The 12,312-nt window shown below is 35.6% G+C and overlaps 1 protein-coding gene across 1 annotated transcript; it reads right to left on the bottom strand.

Moving 5' to 3' along the window:
* Window positions 1-2,977: 2,977 nt before the first annotated feature.
* On the bottom strand, window positions 2,978-7,018 carry LOC140162297 (uncharacterized). The gene is made up of 2 exons (XM_072185536.1): window positions 6,943-7,018; window positions 2,978-5,183 (listed from the first exon to the last, which is right to left on the bottom strand). Exon 2 carries the CDS (start codon window positions 5,042-5,044, stop codon window positions 3,614-3,616), a length of 1,431 nt encoding a protein of 476 aa, XP_072041637.1. The 5' UTR covers window positions 5,045-5,183; window positions 6,943-7,018; the 3' UTR covers window positions 2,978-3,613.
* Window positions 7,019-12,312: the final 5,294 nt, after the last annotated feature.

Here is a 12,312-nt window from a genome sequence, read left to right as displayed (position 1 = left end):
ATTAAAATGCACCTGGTATGGTCAGCGAATAAAAACACTGGTTGTTATTTCTTCAGTCAGATAGGGTTGGACCCGATTTAGTGGTGTGATCTCATTAGTGTAAAGGATAAGGCAGTAACCTTATTTTTGGCAGGAATCTGTTATACTATAGTGGATTCCTTGCATCATTTCCTTCTTGAAAATGTACACTTTTAAATACTTATCATTATCTTTAGAGATACAAAAAAAATTTCCTAAATGGCTGCCTTTTAAACTTTTATTAAATAATAAGCAAAAACAACACAATTACATAAATGCAGAACATAAGGCAAAAGATTAAATACATTTATTAATGTAACAAAAAGCATTAAAATACAAAAAAGCAAAAACAGGGGGTTGTAAACAATTAAGCACCAATTACATTGTATAAAATTTATGCTAAACGTAACAAAAATCTCAATACAAAATTAAACATTGTCGGATTGAAATACTGGTAAAGGGGAAAACTAACATAATGCATGCAAAAACAACATCAAAAGTACAATGTAAATATCAGTTAGTATGACTTCACAAAAGAGGCACATAATGGCCATTCAATTATGAATAAATTAAATTGTGAAAAAAAGGACACATGTATGGAAATAATGAAATGTAGGCCTAATTTGTTTCACATGTTGAAGTTTAATATTCTGCTTTTTCTTCAAATTAGATTAACCCTAACCCGCCAGGGGCTTTTTGGCGACGGGAAGGGAAAGAAGGAATAAAGAGAGAAAAGAAGAAAGAAGTTGTTTGCTCTGGGTGGGATTCGAACCCGAGAGCCCTCGCATGCCAACCACGGGATCGGCGACACTTTGCCACGGGTCTTGGACTATTTGACTATACAGAGTTTTATTTTGCAGAATATAGTAGAGTAAGTATTATATTATGTTCATAATTATTTTTAAAGCATCATATGGTGCCATTAAGTTACAGTTAACTGTTGAAAAACTTAACTTTTACGTTAATACGGGATTGCCGAGGGTGTGATAGCTACAGATTATAATTACATTCAAAGCTTGTAACATGTTGTTAGGTTTTACTCCTGGTTTTACTTTTACCTTTAAATTGTGACATGATCTGGTCCATGGAGGCCAAAGGGGGCATTTTTGAAAATAATTATAAAAACATTTGGCTATCATCTACTGAAAACACCAAATAAAAAGGTCTAGCATACTTGGTTCTAAAGTTATGAAGTTTTGTGATGTCTATTTTCTTGCCTTTAATATCTCTATTTCATATTTGCCACTTTTGTCTTCCGTGGACCAGATCGTGTCACAATGATCTTACAATTATATTGATTGCATTAAAATGTCCATAATGATATTAAATGGCTTGAATAAAATTATTCAATTTCAAATTGCATATCTTGTATGTACATAATTTTCACATCTAAACCATTGCAGGAATTTTAAACACAATACAGTTTCATTGCGTATATCGCGGTGAAACTCAATTTATCACCTGCAGAAAGAAAGTTTCAGGCGGGTCAAAGGTCAGGTTTTTCCGGGTAACTAGCTTTGGCCAATGGCGTGATTCGTTGGTGCGTTTGTAGGGTCCAATCACGGCTGTCGGTATTGCGTGCTCGACGCCATGCTTGTGAGCGAGAATGTCATTCTCTGTCGATGAAGCATTGGAAGAAGATCGGTGAAAAATTTTGTCCAATTTTTTGCTTTTTATGAGTCAACTTAGTTGTCTCTTGCTTGCTTTGCCCTTTTGCTACTTTTAGGTATCCACCAGAAAAGTATAGTACCAGCAATCGCTTGTCCAATTTTGGGCTGCTTGTGTAATGGCTGATTCCAGTTTTCTTTGTTAACAAACATTTGGTAAATAAATTCACTGATCTTTTTCTAATGTCGACATGAGTCGCAAATGGTTGTCAACGTGTTGTTTTATTTCTGTCTGGGGATAATTGATAGTGCACTTCACTAAACTTTGGTACACTTTAAGAAATTGTTAATCACAGTGACTGTATCCCATTTGACCCTGTACTTTTTATTATAGACCTTTTTCTGATGACGTCACCTAATCGATATTGGGGTCTCAGATGTAAACAAACAACACGTGCGTTTCCCACATGCCCACAGTGTGAAAACACCAAATACTGCGAATTTTCTCCTCTGTTTTGTCATCTTTCACATTAGCTTTCATAAAATAATTTTTTAAAGGGAACTATGTACTGGTTACCTTTGTTTCAGATTGTTTTGATACCACAAAATACGGAAAAACCGCCATGCTATTTGATAAAATCTTTGTTTTTTTTTCACATTTTTGTTTACTCTCTACACTGTGAAGAACTAAATGCATACTGCGAGCTGGCAATTCCGCGCAGGACGCCCAGCGTAGCGCAAAGTTGATTGCGCGCGCCGGCGCGGTATTTGCGTTTGGGTGCTGATGACTCGAATGCTGGACCCCAATATCGATTGATTGGTGACGTCTTAGAAAAAGGTCTATACCTTGTAATACTTTGTTTCACCTTGAGTTTGGCAGTAACTTCATTATACTTTTAAGTGCTTGTGCCGTAAGTGTGCCATCCAACAAGTGTAGACGTATGTGCAGCAGGATTTAGGTTAGTGTTTGCAATTTGATACTGCAACTAGTGAATACGCATCATACATCACTACCAAACTTGAGGTGAAACAACCATATAGTATCATTTAATACTTTAAATGATGAGCCAACATGTACAGTTACACACAAGTATATTGTTGGTACACTTTGAATAGGCTATTTTGTCCATCCAATGATTACTGTTGAATCTTGCCATTTTGCTTGTACATTGAATGCCCACCTACAACTACATGTAGTATATAGTGCTTAACAATGGTTTTTGAAGAAGGACATTGCTATATACACTCCTCAAAGTCATTAAAGGATAAAAATTTTATAAAATTCATCCAGATTATCTTGACTTCTACCAAATCAAAATATTTATATTTTGTGGCCTTGTAAAAAGTCTCGTCCTGACTGTTTTATCTGGCACTTAAAACATCTTGAAAGATGATTTTGTTTTTGAAAAATATTGAATGAAATGTTTTGATCCTTTAATTACTTTGAGGAGTGCACTTTTTCCCCCAACAACATTTATTTGCTACATCGTAGAATCAATGCCGTCAGGGTCAACTCTCTGAATATTTAATAGCTCTAGGTAAACCTGCTAAGAATGTTTCTTGGAATGCAGAGGAAGGTTTTCATGGGACAGATTCATCATGAAGACTGTTTCGTGGGACTGGACCAGGAAGACTGTTTCTTGGGACTGGACCATATGAAGACTGTTTCTTGGGACTGGACCAGGAAGACTGTTTCTAATCAATCCTTGAAGCACTACTCTCCCAGCTATATTTAATGTGTTTTTAACTGCTAGCCTTTGTACTTATGTCAAATTTTTTTGTAACTTTGGTATCGGTTTGGGGGACAGCTTTAAGACCAATGCACACATTTGAACTCATCTAGAGGGCCTGCTTGGAAAGCAGTGCTAGTCACTGAAGTTGTTACCCTCAATAAAGAAAGAATAAACAAAAAAAATCTTCTACACAAGAACAATCCGGATAAGAGTTACATATAATTGTTTGTGTTTTTGGTAGGGGTCGAGAGGGGGTCAAATACTGTGGAATCGGCTTTGTTTATGACCTTGTTTCAGTGTTGGATTCCCACTTGGTGTACAACTTGTCCAGATATTGTCTAGATCTAAACACGAGTCCTCCAACACTACCTTCTGTTTACCTTTGCATGATGTACATTTGAACCTGACCCCCTCATTTTCACACATGTAATGAAATGCCCGTTTGCAGGTGACACAAGTCAGCAAGTCGTCGTATTTCGTATTGCTGCACTTTGAACACTTCCTCTTTGTAGGAGATTTTCTGGAAGTTTTTACTGAATGTGCACTGTTACGTTGTGAAGCGCGCCTTGTTCTTGCAGATACATCACTATTTCCATCAGTGGTATTATTTGCAATTGATGGACTTTTTAAAGCATTCAACTTAATGCCGGTTTGTGTAGCCATATCTATTGCTGCATCTATTGCCGCCTCTTGGCACAAGTGGTGTAATCTACGCAATATGATCCTCTTCTTATCCCGATTAGAGGAACTAGTGTAAGTGTCGTCGCATTCTAAATCGGGAAGAGAAGATACTATTTGGATACGTAAGGCACTGTAGAATTCCTCAAATACAAATTCTGAAAGAGAAATCTTTCTATCCTCTACTATCATTTTGCGTAAGCGTTTCTCATGAGCGTAGATTTGAAATAGTGCATGGCACTGGATATCCAATTGTATATCAATTTTGTTATTTGGATATGTCTCCTCACTTAACTCCTTCTTCAATTGAACCAAATCATCGCAGCATAATGTACAATGTGTGTCACTGATATACATCTTTATGAATAAATCGGTTGGCTGCTTGCGTGCGTGTCTTACTCTTTCAATCAGTGAATTTTTATCTTTGAGAAGTTGCTTTTCAGCATGGTTGCTGTTCTTTGCATGTTGGTCTTTGGGGTCTTTTGGTCGTGAACTGTACATATCTGTGAGAATTGTTTCTTTGGTCCCATAACTATCTATGCTTGATATGTGTATCAACAAGGCCAGGCCTTTGATGCAGTGTAGCATGTGTCCAATGTGAACAGTCAAAGGAATTTCTTTACTGTGCATATGGTCAGGTATGTTTTCAACATCAGGATGGCTATCGCTCGGTGATGGGTCAATAGGAGATTTTAAAAAATCATGCGCTTTTGTTGGCATTTCATTATGAGGAATTCTGTCACTCATCACTGACTGTTTACTAATTGTACTAAAAACTGGACCTTCCTGATTTGGTAAGGGGCATGGTTGAATGCAACCGGCATTGACATTACTTACTAATTCTGCTATGATACCAATCCTATAGCCAGCACCCGGAAGCAAGGTCCCTAATATAATATTATTTGGGTCTATCTTTAAGTGCATAGCTATAGGTCTAAAAATACTTAACGTGACATTCATTTCCCTCTGCAATTCACCCATTGTGTACCAAGATTCCATCGCTGTCATCTAGGGTTGGTTCAGGCTCTGATTTTTTTTTCTCAAGTGTTCTTAGTTGTTAACTTACTTTCTTTTTCTTGGCATTCTTGTTTTTCCTTGCATTTGTTATTGCTTTGTATATAAAGTGGTCACATTTAGCTACCAGTAACTGTGATGAGTAAGGAAATAAAAGAAGTAGGTAGGAATTTAGTTTTGTTTTTTCAGTTAATGGTTCATATGTAGCTCACCAATTATCTTTACCTTGAGCTGGTTAGGAAAGACTAATTTGTCCTTGTCTAGGATTTGAATGCATGATATCTGTGACTCTGGACCAGCAATCTTACCAAATTTACGCAATAGCGTAACTAAACATTTTCATTTGGGGGGCAAGCGGGGCAAAACATAATAAATGAGGAGGCAGGCATCGTTCATGCTGTTTGGGTTTGTAAGCGCATCAATACCCTCGTCACACTGGCCAACACAGGGGGGGTCTGAGGAGTCTTGGCATCTGCTTGGAATGTGTCCCCGGAACAGTGGCGTAGATTTCTTTTTGACATTGGGTTGGAAAAATTGTCTTTGAGTAGAGTGAATCTAGCACCTTTTGGTGACAAAAGAAGTTTGTGGTACAAATGTGTGTGAATAGCGCGAACAATTTTGGCATATTAAAGCTTAACTGGTGACATATGGTACAAAAGTGGAATAAATGCGTGTGAAGCGTGCTAAATTGGGGTTTTTAGGTTAAAATTATCTGAGCCATCTCATGATATCCTGTGTGTATTACTGTCTTATAGTATTTGAAAACAGGTAAGATGTAGGAGTCTTTTACCCAAAAAAAATCCCGATATACCTACCCTAATTTATAACCTTTTTTTTACCGTTGGGATTGGATAGGTTAGGGGTCAGGTAGGAAAAGGCATTGGTGGATAGGGTGTGGTGGAGGTAGTGGATATGCCTGGACATTTTTTCACTTGGTAGTCCTACCAATGGGGACATTGCATGTAATTATAAATGTACCATGTGCTTTCATACTGTCAATACAACTGCTGATGCCCAAGGTAATCATGAAAGCAGGCAGTTGTGAAAGTATAAGAACCTCCGAGGCATTTTTTACGCTCCTCACTCATGGACACAACCCCTCATGAATTTTCTTTAAACTGTGCCAAGTGACATACCTTTGTAAGAAAAAAGTATTTTAAAAATCCTCAGACGTTGGTTGCCATGACAACAGCCCTTTCATGTTTTTGGTGGTTTAAGGCAAAAATCATTCTAATTATGCCATTTTCAACACTGAAAATGGTGTCTTGGGAAATATAATGGTACATCAAGGCTGGCTAAATGGCTTTACAGTACATTGCCCCCAAAAATGGCATGTTTAGAGTAATTTTTTGCCTTAAAAGGGCTGTTGTCATGGCATCTGCTGATTTTTAAATTTATTTTTCTTACATCCTGTCCAAAGGTCTGTCTCCTGGCAAAGTTTAAAGAGAATCCACGATGGGTCGTGTCCATGAGTGTGGGGACATGAAAAAAGTGCCACTTAAAAGAACCCTAATATTTAGAAAATTTCAAATTTTGTATCATTTTGGTAAAAATTTGAAATAAATCAAATGTATTATTAATGATAATTACGGCTTTGACATAATAAGAGTATATTTATTATCTTACCAAATTACTCAAGTTAGTTTTCTCTGTAGATCTTCATTAAGGTGGCAAAAAAAACCCTCTGTTCTACAGGCCAGACAGACCCAGATTTTGTCTTTTTTCTTCTAGCTGTATGCAATTAAAAACCGGTGTTCTTTGGCAGAAGTGGATTTATTTGGACTGAAATATTTTGAAAGGGTCATGCTTGATTTAGCATCTTCCAGAATATCTATAAAAAAAACCCTTTTTTTGTCACCCTACAAGTTTTTTTTTACTATTTGATTACTCACCAGCAAGTTGGTCAGATATGGAGAATGTTATCTGTTCATTTCCTATGCTGTGCTATAGTGTCTTTGGTTTTTCCTCAATGTAGAACTGTAATTAAGTAACACTAAACATTTTGAATCACTGTCAAATGCTAGGGCTATCATTCATCAGTTACATGAAGAAACTGGAATTGTTTCAGAGGTTTCATGACAGAAATTAACAAATTTACAAACAAACAAACTTACCAATTACAAAAAAAACCTTTGTTCTATGGGCCCAACTGATCCAAATTTTGTGTTTTGGTGGATATTTTTAGCCATTTTGTTGCCAGAAGTGGACAGATTTTGACAGAAATTTGTTAAAGGGTCATGATTTAGCCTCTTCCAGATAAGTAAAATTTGGGGCCACCTTTCAATTTGTTTTTACTGGTAGTTGAATGTATTTGATTACTCACCAACAGGTTGGTCAGATATGAACAATGGAATCTGTTTGTTTCCTATATTGTGTTATGGTGTCTTTGGTTTTTCCTCGGTAGAACTGTAATTGACCTGAAATTTCATCATAAAGATGCATAATTATCATCTAATGTATTTCACAGAATAACACTAAGCATTTTGAATCGCTGTCAAATGCTAGGGCTATCATTCATCAGTTACAAGTCTTCAATAGTGCGACAAAAAACACATCTTTGTTAGCTTTTGTTCTACGGGCTCAACTGATCCAAATTTTGTGTTTTGGTGGATTTTTTTAGCCGTTTTTTGCCAGAAGTGGACAGATTTTGACAGAAATTTTGTGAAAGGGTCATGATTTAGCCTCAATTACAGCATATAAAAAAAGTAAAAAATTGGGGCCACCTTTCAATTGTTTTACTGGTAGTTGAATGTATTTGATTACTCACCAACAGGTTGGTCAGATATGAACAATGGAATCTGTTTGTTACCTATGCTGTGCTTTGGTGTCTTTGGTTTTTCCTTGGTGTAGGTCATGTAGTTGCCCTGAAATTTCATCACAAAGATGCATAATGCATTTTTTAAACAAGCTAAGTGCTACACAGGATTTTTTTTCATTCCATTTTTATCCCACTTATTTGTGTAAAAAAGGCCCAGCGCAAGAGAGAGGGGTCTGTACAGACCAGTAGCCAGGTAGTGCGGGGTGCAAATCCCCAAGTCAGTCTACAAAAAGGTCCACTTTTCAGGGTAATATTATAAAAATTATCCAAGAAGATCCAAATCAGGAAGCAAATATTGACAAAGGTTTGTGTTTAATTAAAACATGCAATGTCTGGTAATTTGATGTTAGGTCACGTTTTAAAGCCATAATGTACGATCTTATACCATGACATTGGATAAAAAAATTTTTTGGCATATTTGTAATGTTTTTACATGCAACTTACATCTAAATGGAATTGGTCAAATTTATTGTATTTGTCAGGTATTAAAGCCATATTGTAACATTTGCTGAGGACACCCTCCATATTTGTCAAAATTCTGTTTTTTTACACAATTGCAATGTACTTTATTAAACTAACATACCCTGCAAAAATCAAGACTCCTAGGTTGCTGTAGCTTTGTTAAAATCCGAGATTTTGAATGAAATGCAGGAGCTGTCATTTAATTATTACGATGGAAATATTAGTCAAACACGTAAGTGACGTTCATAGCACAGTGCGTATATGCCGGGCGGGACGGATACATACCGTATCACAGCCGACAGAGTGACATGCATTGGCGACATCTGCGCTGGTAGTAAATTCCAATTTTCTTTGCTTTACCTCATTTGTTCGGGACAAAATTAAAAGAGGACATAAAGCTATCATTTTATGGAAAAGAAAGAATCTATTTTTCTGGAAATGTTACAACATGGCTTTAACAGAGCAAGTTTGACATAATGTCATAATTCACACATTAAGTCGAATCGAATACCTTATTATTTCATGTGATACACATTGATGAAATCAACATAAAAAATGTTTAATCATGTGATACAAGCACAGCGAGAAGGATACTATGCATATTGGAACGTTTTCTCATGCCTATTTAGGGTGTAATATCAAAATGGTGTCCCAAAAAGCACTTGGCCCCTCCTGTTGACCTGCCAAATATTAAAACAATGCTTGAATATCTTTTGCCTATAAACTCCCTTTTGCCTACTTAAAACCCTTATAATTCACCCTTGGGTACGCATGATTATTGCACCACTAAATACAATCACTTTTAGTATAAAGTATTGACTTTTAATATTATATAATTGTGTGACACAAAAAATATCAGAATTTATTAATTGAGCATGCAAGTCATATATAACCTCAAGTTTCCAGACTTGTTTTATGTACAGCATCTTAAATATCAAGCTCTTCTTGAAGAAAAAAACTCCTCCACCCCTCAAAAAAGGATAAGCAATAATCATAATTTACTTTCTCCAGTGAATTATACAATGTAGTTGTCCTATGATTTCATCAAGTCTATTTAATATTCTTACAATATGATCTGTATCATATCAAATATTCCTCATACCTGTTTGACAGCACATTATAAATATCGTTTCTTCTTTAAAGAAACAAGCTCCCCTCCCCCCAAAAAGGATCACTAATAAGATAATTTACTTTTAACACATATTTGTCATCTTATTTCCTCTATGACTAGCTCCTACACTGTATGTACAGTGAATATTGCACCACAATACTAGGATTGTGGTCAGAGTGCATAAGGGCAATGGCGCGTGACTGGTTCCAAACAATGCTGGACTTGTGATAGACATTAGTAACGCATCCGTGTTCGTCAACTATAACTTAAGTCTCCTCTGCATTTGTGACACGCCAGTTTAATTTCACGCACAATGCGGATTGAATGGAATCACACTGATAATGAAGGAGAATACTAATTGTCAGATAGTCTGATTCTATGAAGCATATTATACATCAACAATCATCGTCATTATTCCATCGATTCACTTACAAGTTTAAATTGTAAAAATGTTAACAAACATATTTTTGTACCCAAGTATTACGACACATGAATAACAGTCATGTAGGAAACAAAATGGTGCCTATTGTCTATTGGCAATACACGTGTGTGCCAGGTTTGACAAAAAATTGGTTTGTTGCTGATAGTTGTTTCCTCCAGTGAATTATAGCCTATTTAAAGATATGGCCCGATAAACTCAACAAAATTCAATCATAAACAAAGGTATTTTAAGAGGATGATTGATTGTTTGAGTGACGATTTACCAAGCAATTATCACATGTGACCATCAATTTAAAGCTTTTTTTACGTTGTAACTAATTCAAAATCTAACAATTGAAAATACACCTGGTTCATTGTGGACGGTCACGTATTTTAATACTCACAATATTTTCTTTCTTTTTTTTGATAATTTTTTTTTAATTCCTCATTTTGTTAAATGTTTTTAAAATACCCACAACATGAAAATACATAAAATGGAAATTATGTCTGTGTTGTGAAGGTCGAACTAGCTAAGCAGGAAAAGGTCAGGCTAAGTTCATACTATTGATCAAATTAAATTAATGATGGGGAATTCCCACATACATGTAGTGAAACAATTCAATAAAAATTCCTATAAAAAGGATGGGGTGTCCCATGGCATATAATTTGCACATGACAGAATATGATCTTCCGATGAAGGGCTGTGTAATAATATATATCCCAGGGGACATGCTTATCCCCACCTCAGCAATTTGCAAACCTTCTCTTAAATGGTTTGAATATGTTATAGTGTGTGCATAGTGAGTAGGAAATGTTATGTCTCAAAGAGCCTGTGCACGTTCATATTTTTAGTGCATCCACTTCAGCTGAAACAGCAAATATTTTTTTGCCATAAAATCATGAAATTCTGAGGAATATTTTGAAGAAAATTTACTTGGTTTGATTTAGGTATAAAACAATTCTGTTTTTAAAGGTTAAAATCTTTTAAACCCTGATTGTCTCAGCATCAGGGACCCCAGGCTTTCATGTGCATCCAAGTCCAGAGGATAATATCCTCTCATTGCCTCGATTGAGCCCTCTAAGCCTTCCTTCAAACTATTGATTTAGGGGTTGTTATGACAAGATTCAAAATGTCACCCCGGTATGGCTGACAAATTTGCCAAAAATTGAAGTTATTGCTAAAACAATAAAATGTACTTTTTCAAAAGTGAAATGTTGTGCAGCATGTGAATCTGAAGTAAAAAATGCCTACAGTGCTTTTGTTTTCAAAATCTAAGATTTCAATGGTAATTTCCTATACTAAAAAGTGTGTCTAGGGCTCTAAAATCAAAACTTTTTTAATATGGACAGTGAGCACCAATTACTCAAACTTCGTATAGCCAAGTATCAAGATTGAATATTAAGTCTATAGGTCAATTATTAAAAAAGATTTTTTTAACAAATGCCTGTATTTTTTTAACATCCTTGAAAATTAAGGAGTAGGGGTAACAATTTGTAATTTTTCTCAATATTTATAAACAAGAATAAATGAAAAATCATTATCTGCATAATGGTTTCTAGTGAATGATAACGCTCCAAATTATTGAATAAAAGTGACAATTGGATCATCATTAAAGGTTAGATAGGTATAATCAGCAATTCTAAATGAAGGCACAAAACTTTTGTCACAAAAATATGGTGTTTTTTAGCGAAAATGACTCAAAATCACCTTTTTCTCAAAAACTATACTACTGTCTGTTCAATTTGCTTAGATTCTTGTATTTTTAAGATATTTGAAAAAATAAAAAATTGTGGTCAAAGTCGTCAAAGAAATGTATTCGCACAGCCTTAGACCCAACATGATTTATACTTTTTCAAATTCCAAAGCCCATTTCTTTTCAATTTTGGTCTTCTCCCGCGATATTTTTTATAACAAGCCGTAGAACGTCGGGTGCCATAAACTTTTTTGAATCAATCCATTTAGGTCAATTGGGATGATAGTCATAATAATTAGATGGGCCATTTTTCGTAGACACGTGCGTGATGATCTCAGTAGCCGTGTGTTGACACTTGCTGAATCAGCGATCGTACCGTACTTGCATACAAATTATGATATATTTGATATTCCCATTCTGATATTTCCAACTTATTTATTGCTACTTCATCAGCAAAATTTATTCCTGTAAAATGTTCCAAATATCAAGGAACGATTGATCAAACCAGCTGAAATACACAGCGGAAGTGCTCCCGGAAGACGAAGCAAAGCGCTGTTTGTGCATATTCGCCCCGCGGACAGCTCCCTGCAATTATTTCTTCAGTATTTTGCTACTACCATCATCCATACAACAATTACATGGATGTTTTAATTTTTCAGTACACCGATTGTACTATCATCAAGAACTGTGATGGCATGTCACTTTTTGAAATATCACCAAAAATATCAAATTTTGGAAAAACGCCCCAAAATTTAAA

This window comes from Amphiura filiformis, chromosome 10, assembly GCF_039555335.1.
Source record: "Amphiura filiformis chromosome 10, Afil_fr2py, whole genome shotgun sequence".
In the NCBI taxonomy this organism is placed as follows: Eukaryota; Metazoa; Echinodermata; class Ophiuroidea; order Amphilepidida; family Amphiuridae; genus Amphiura; species Amphiura filiformis.
The sequence above is the reverse complement of the archived record's forward strand: the minus strand, read 5'-3'. Positions and strand labels throughout refer to the sequence as shown.

Coding starts and splice junctions, on each gene's coding strand:
- LOC140162297 (XM_072185536.1), bottom strand. CDS start 5,044: ATGACAGCGATGGAATCTTGGTACACAATGGGTGAATTGCAGAGGGAA.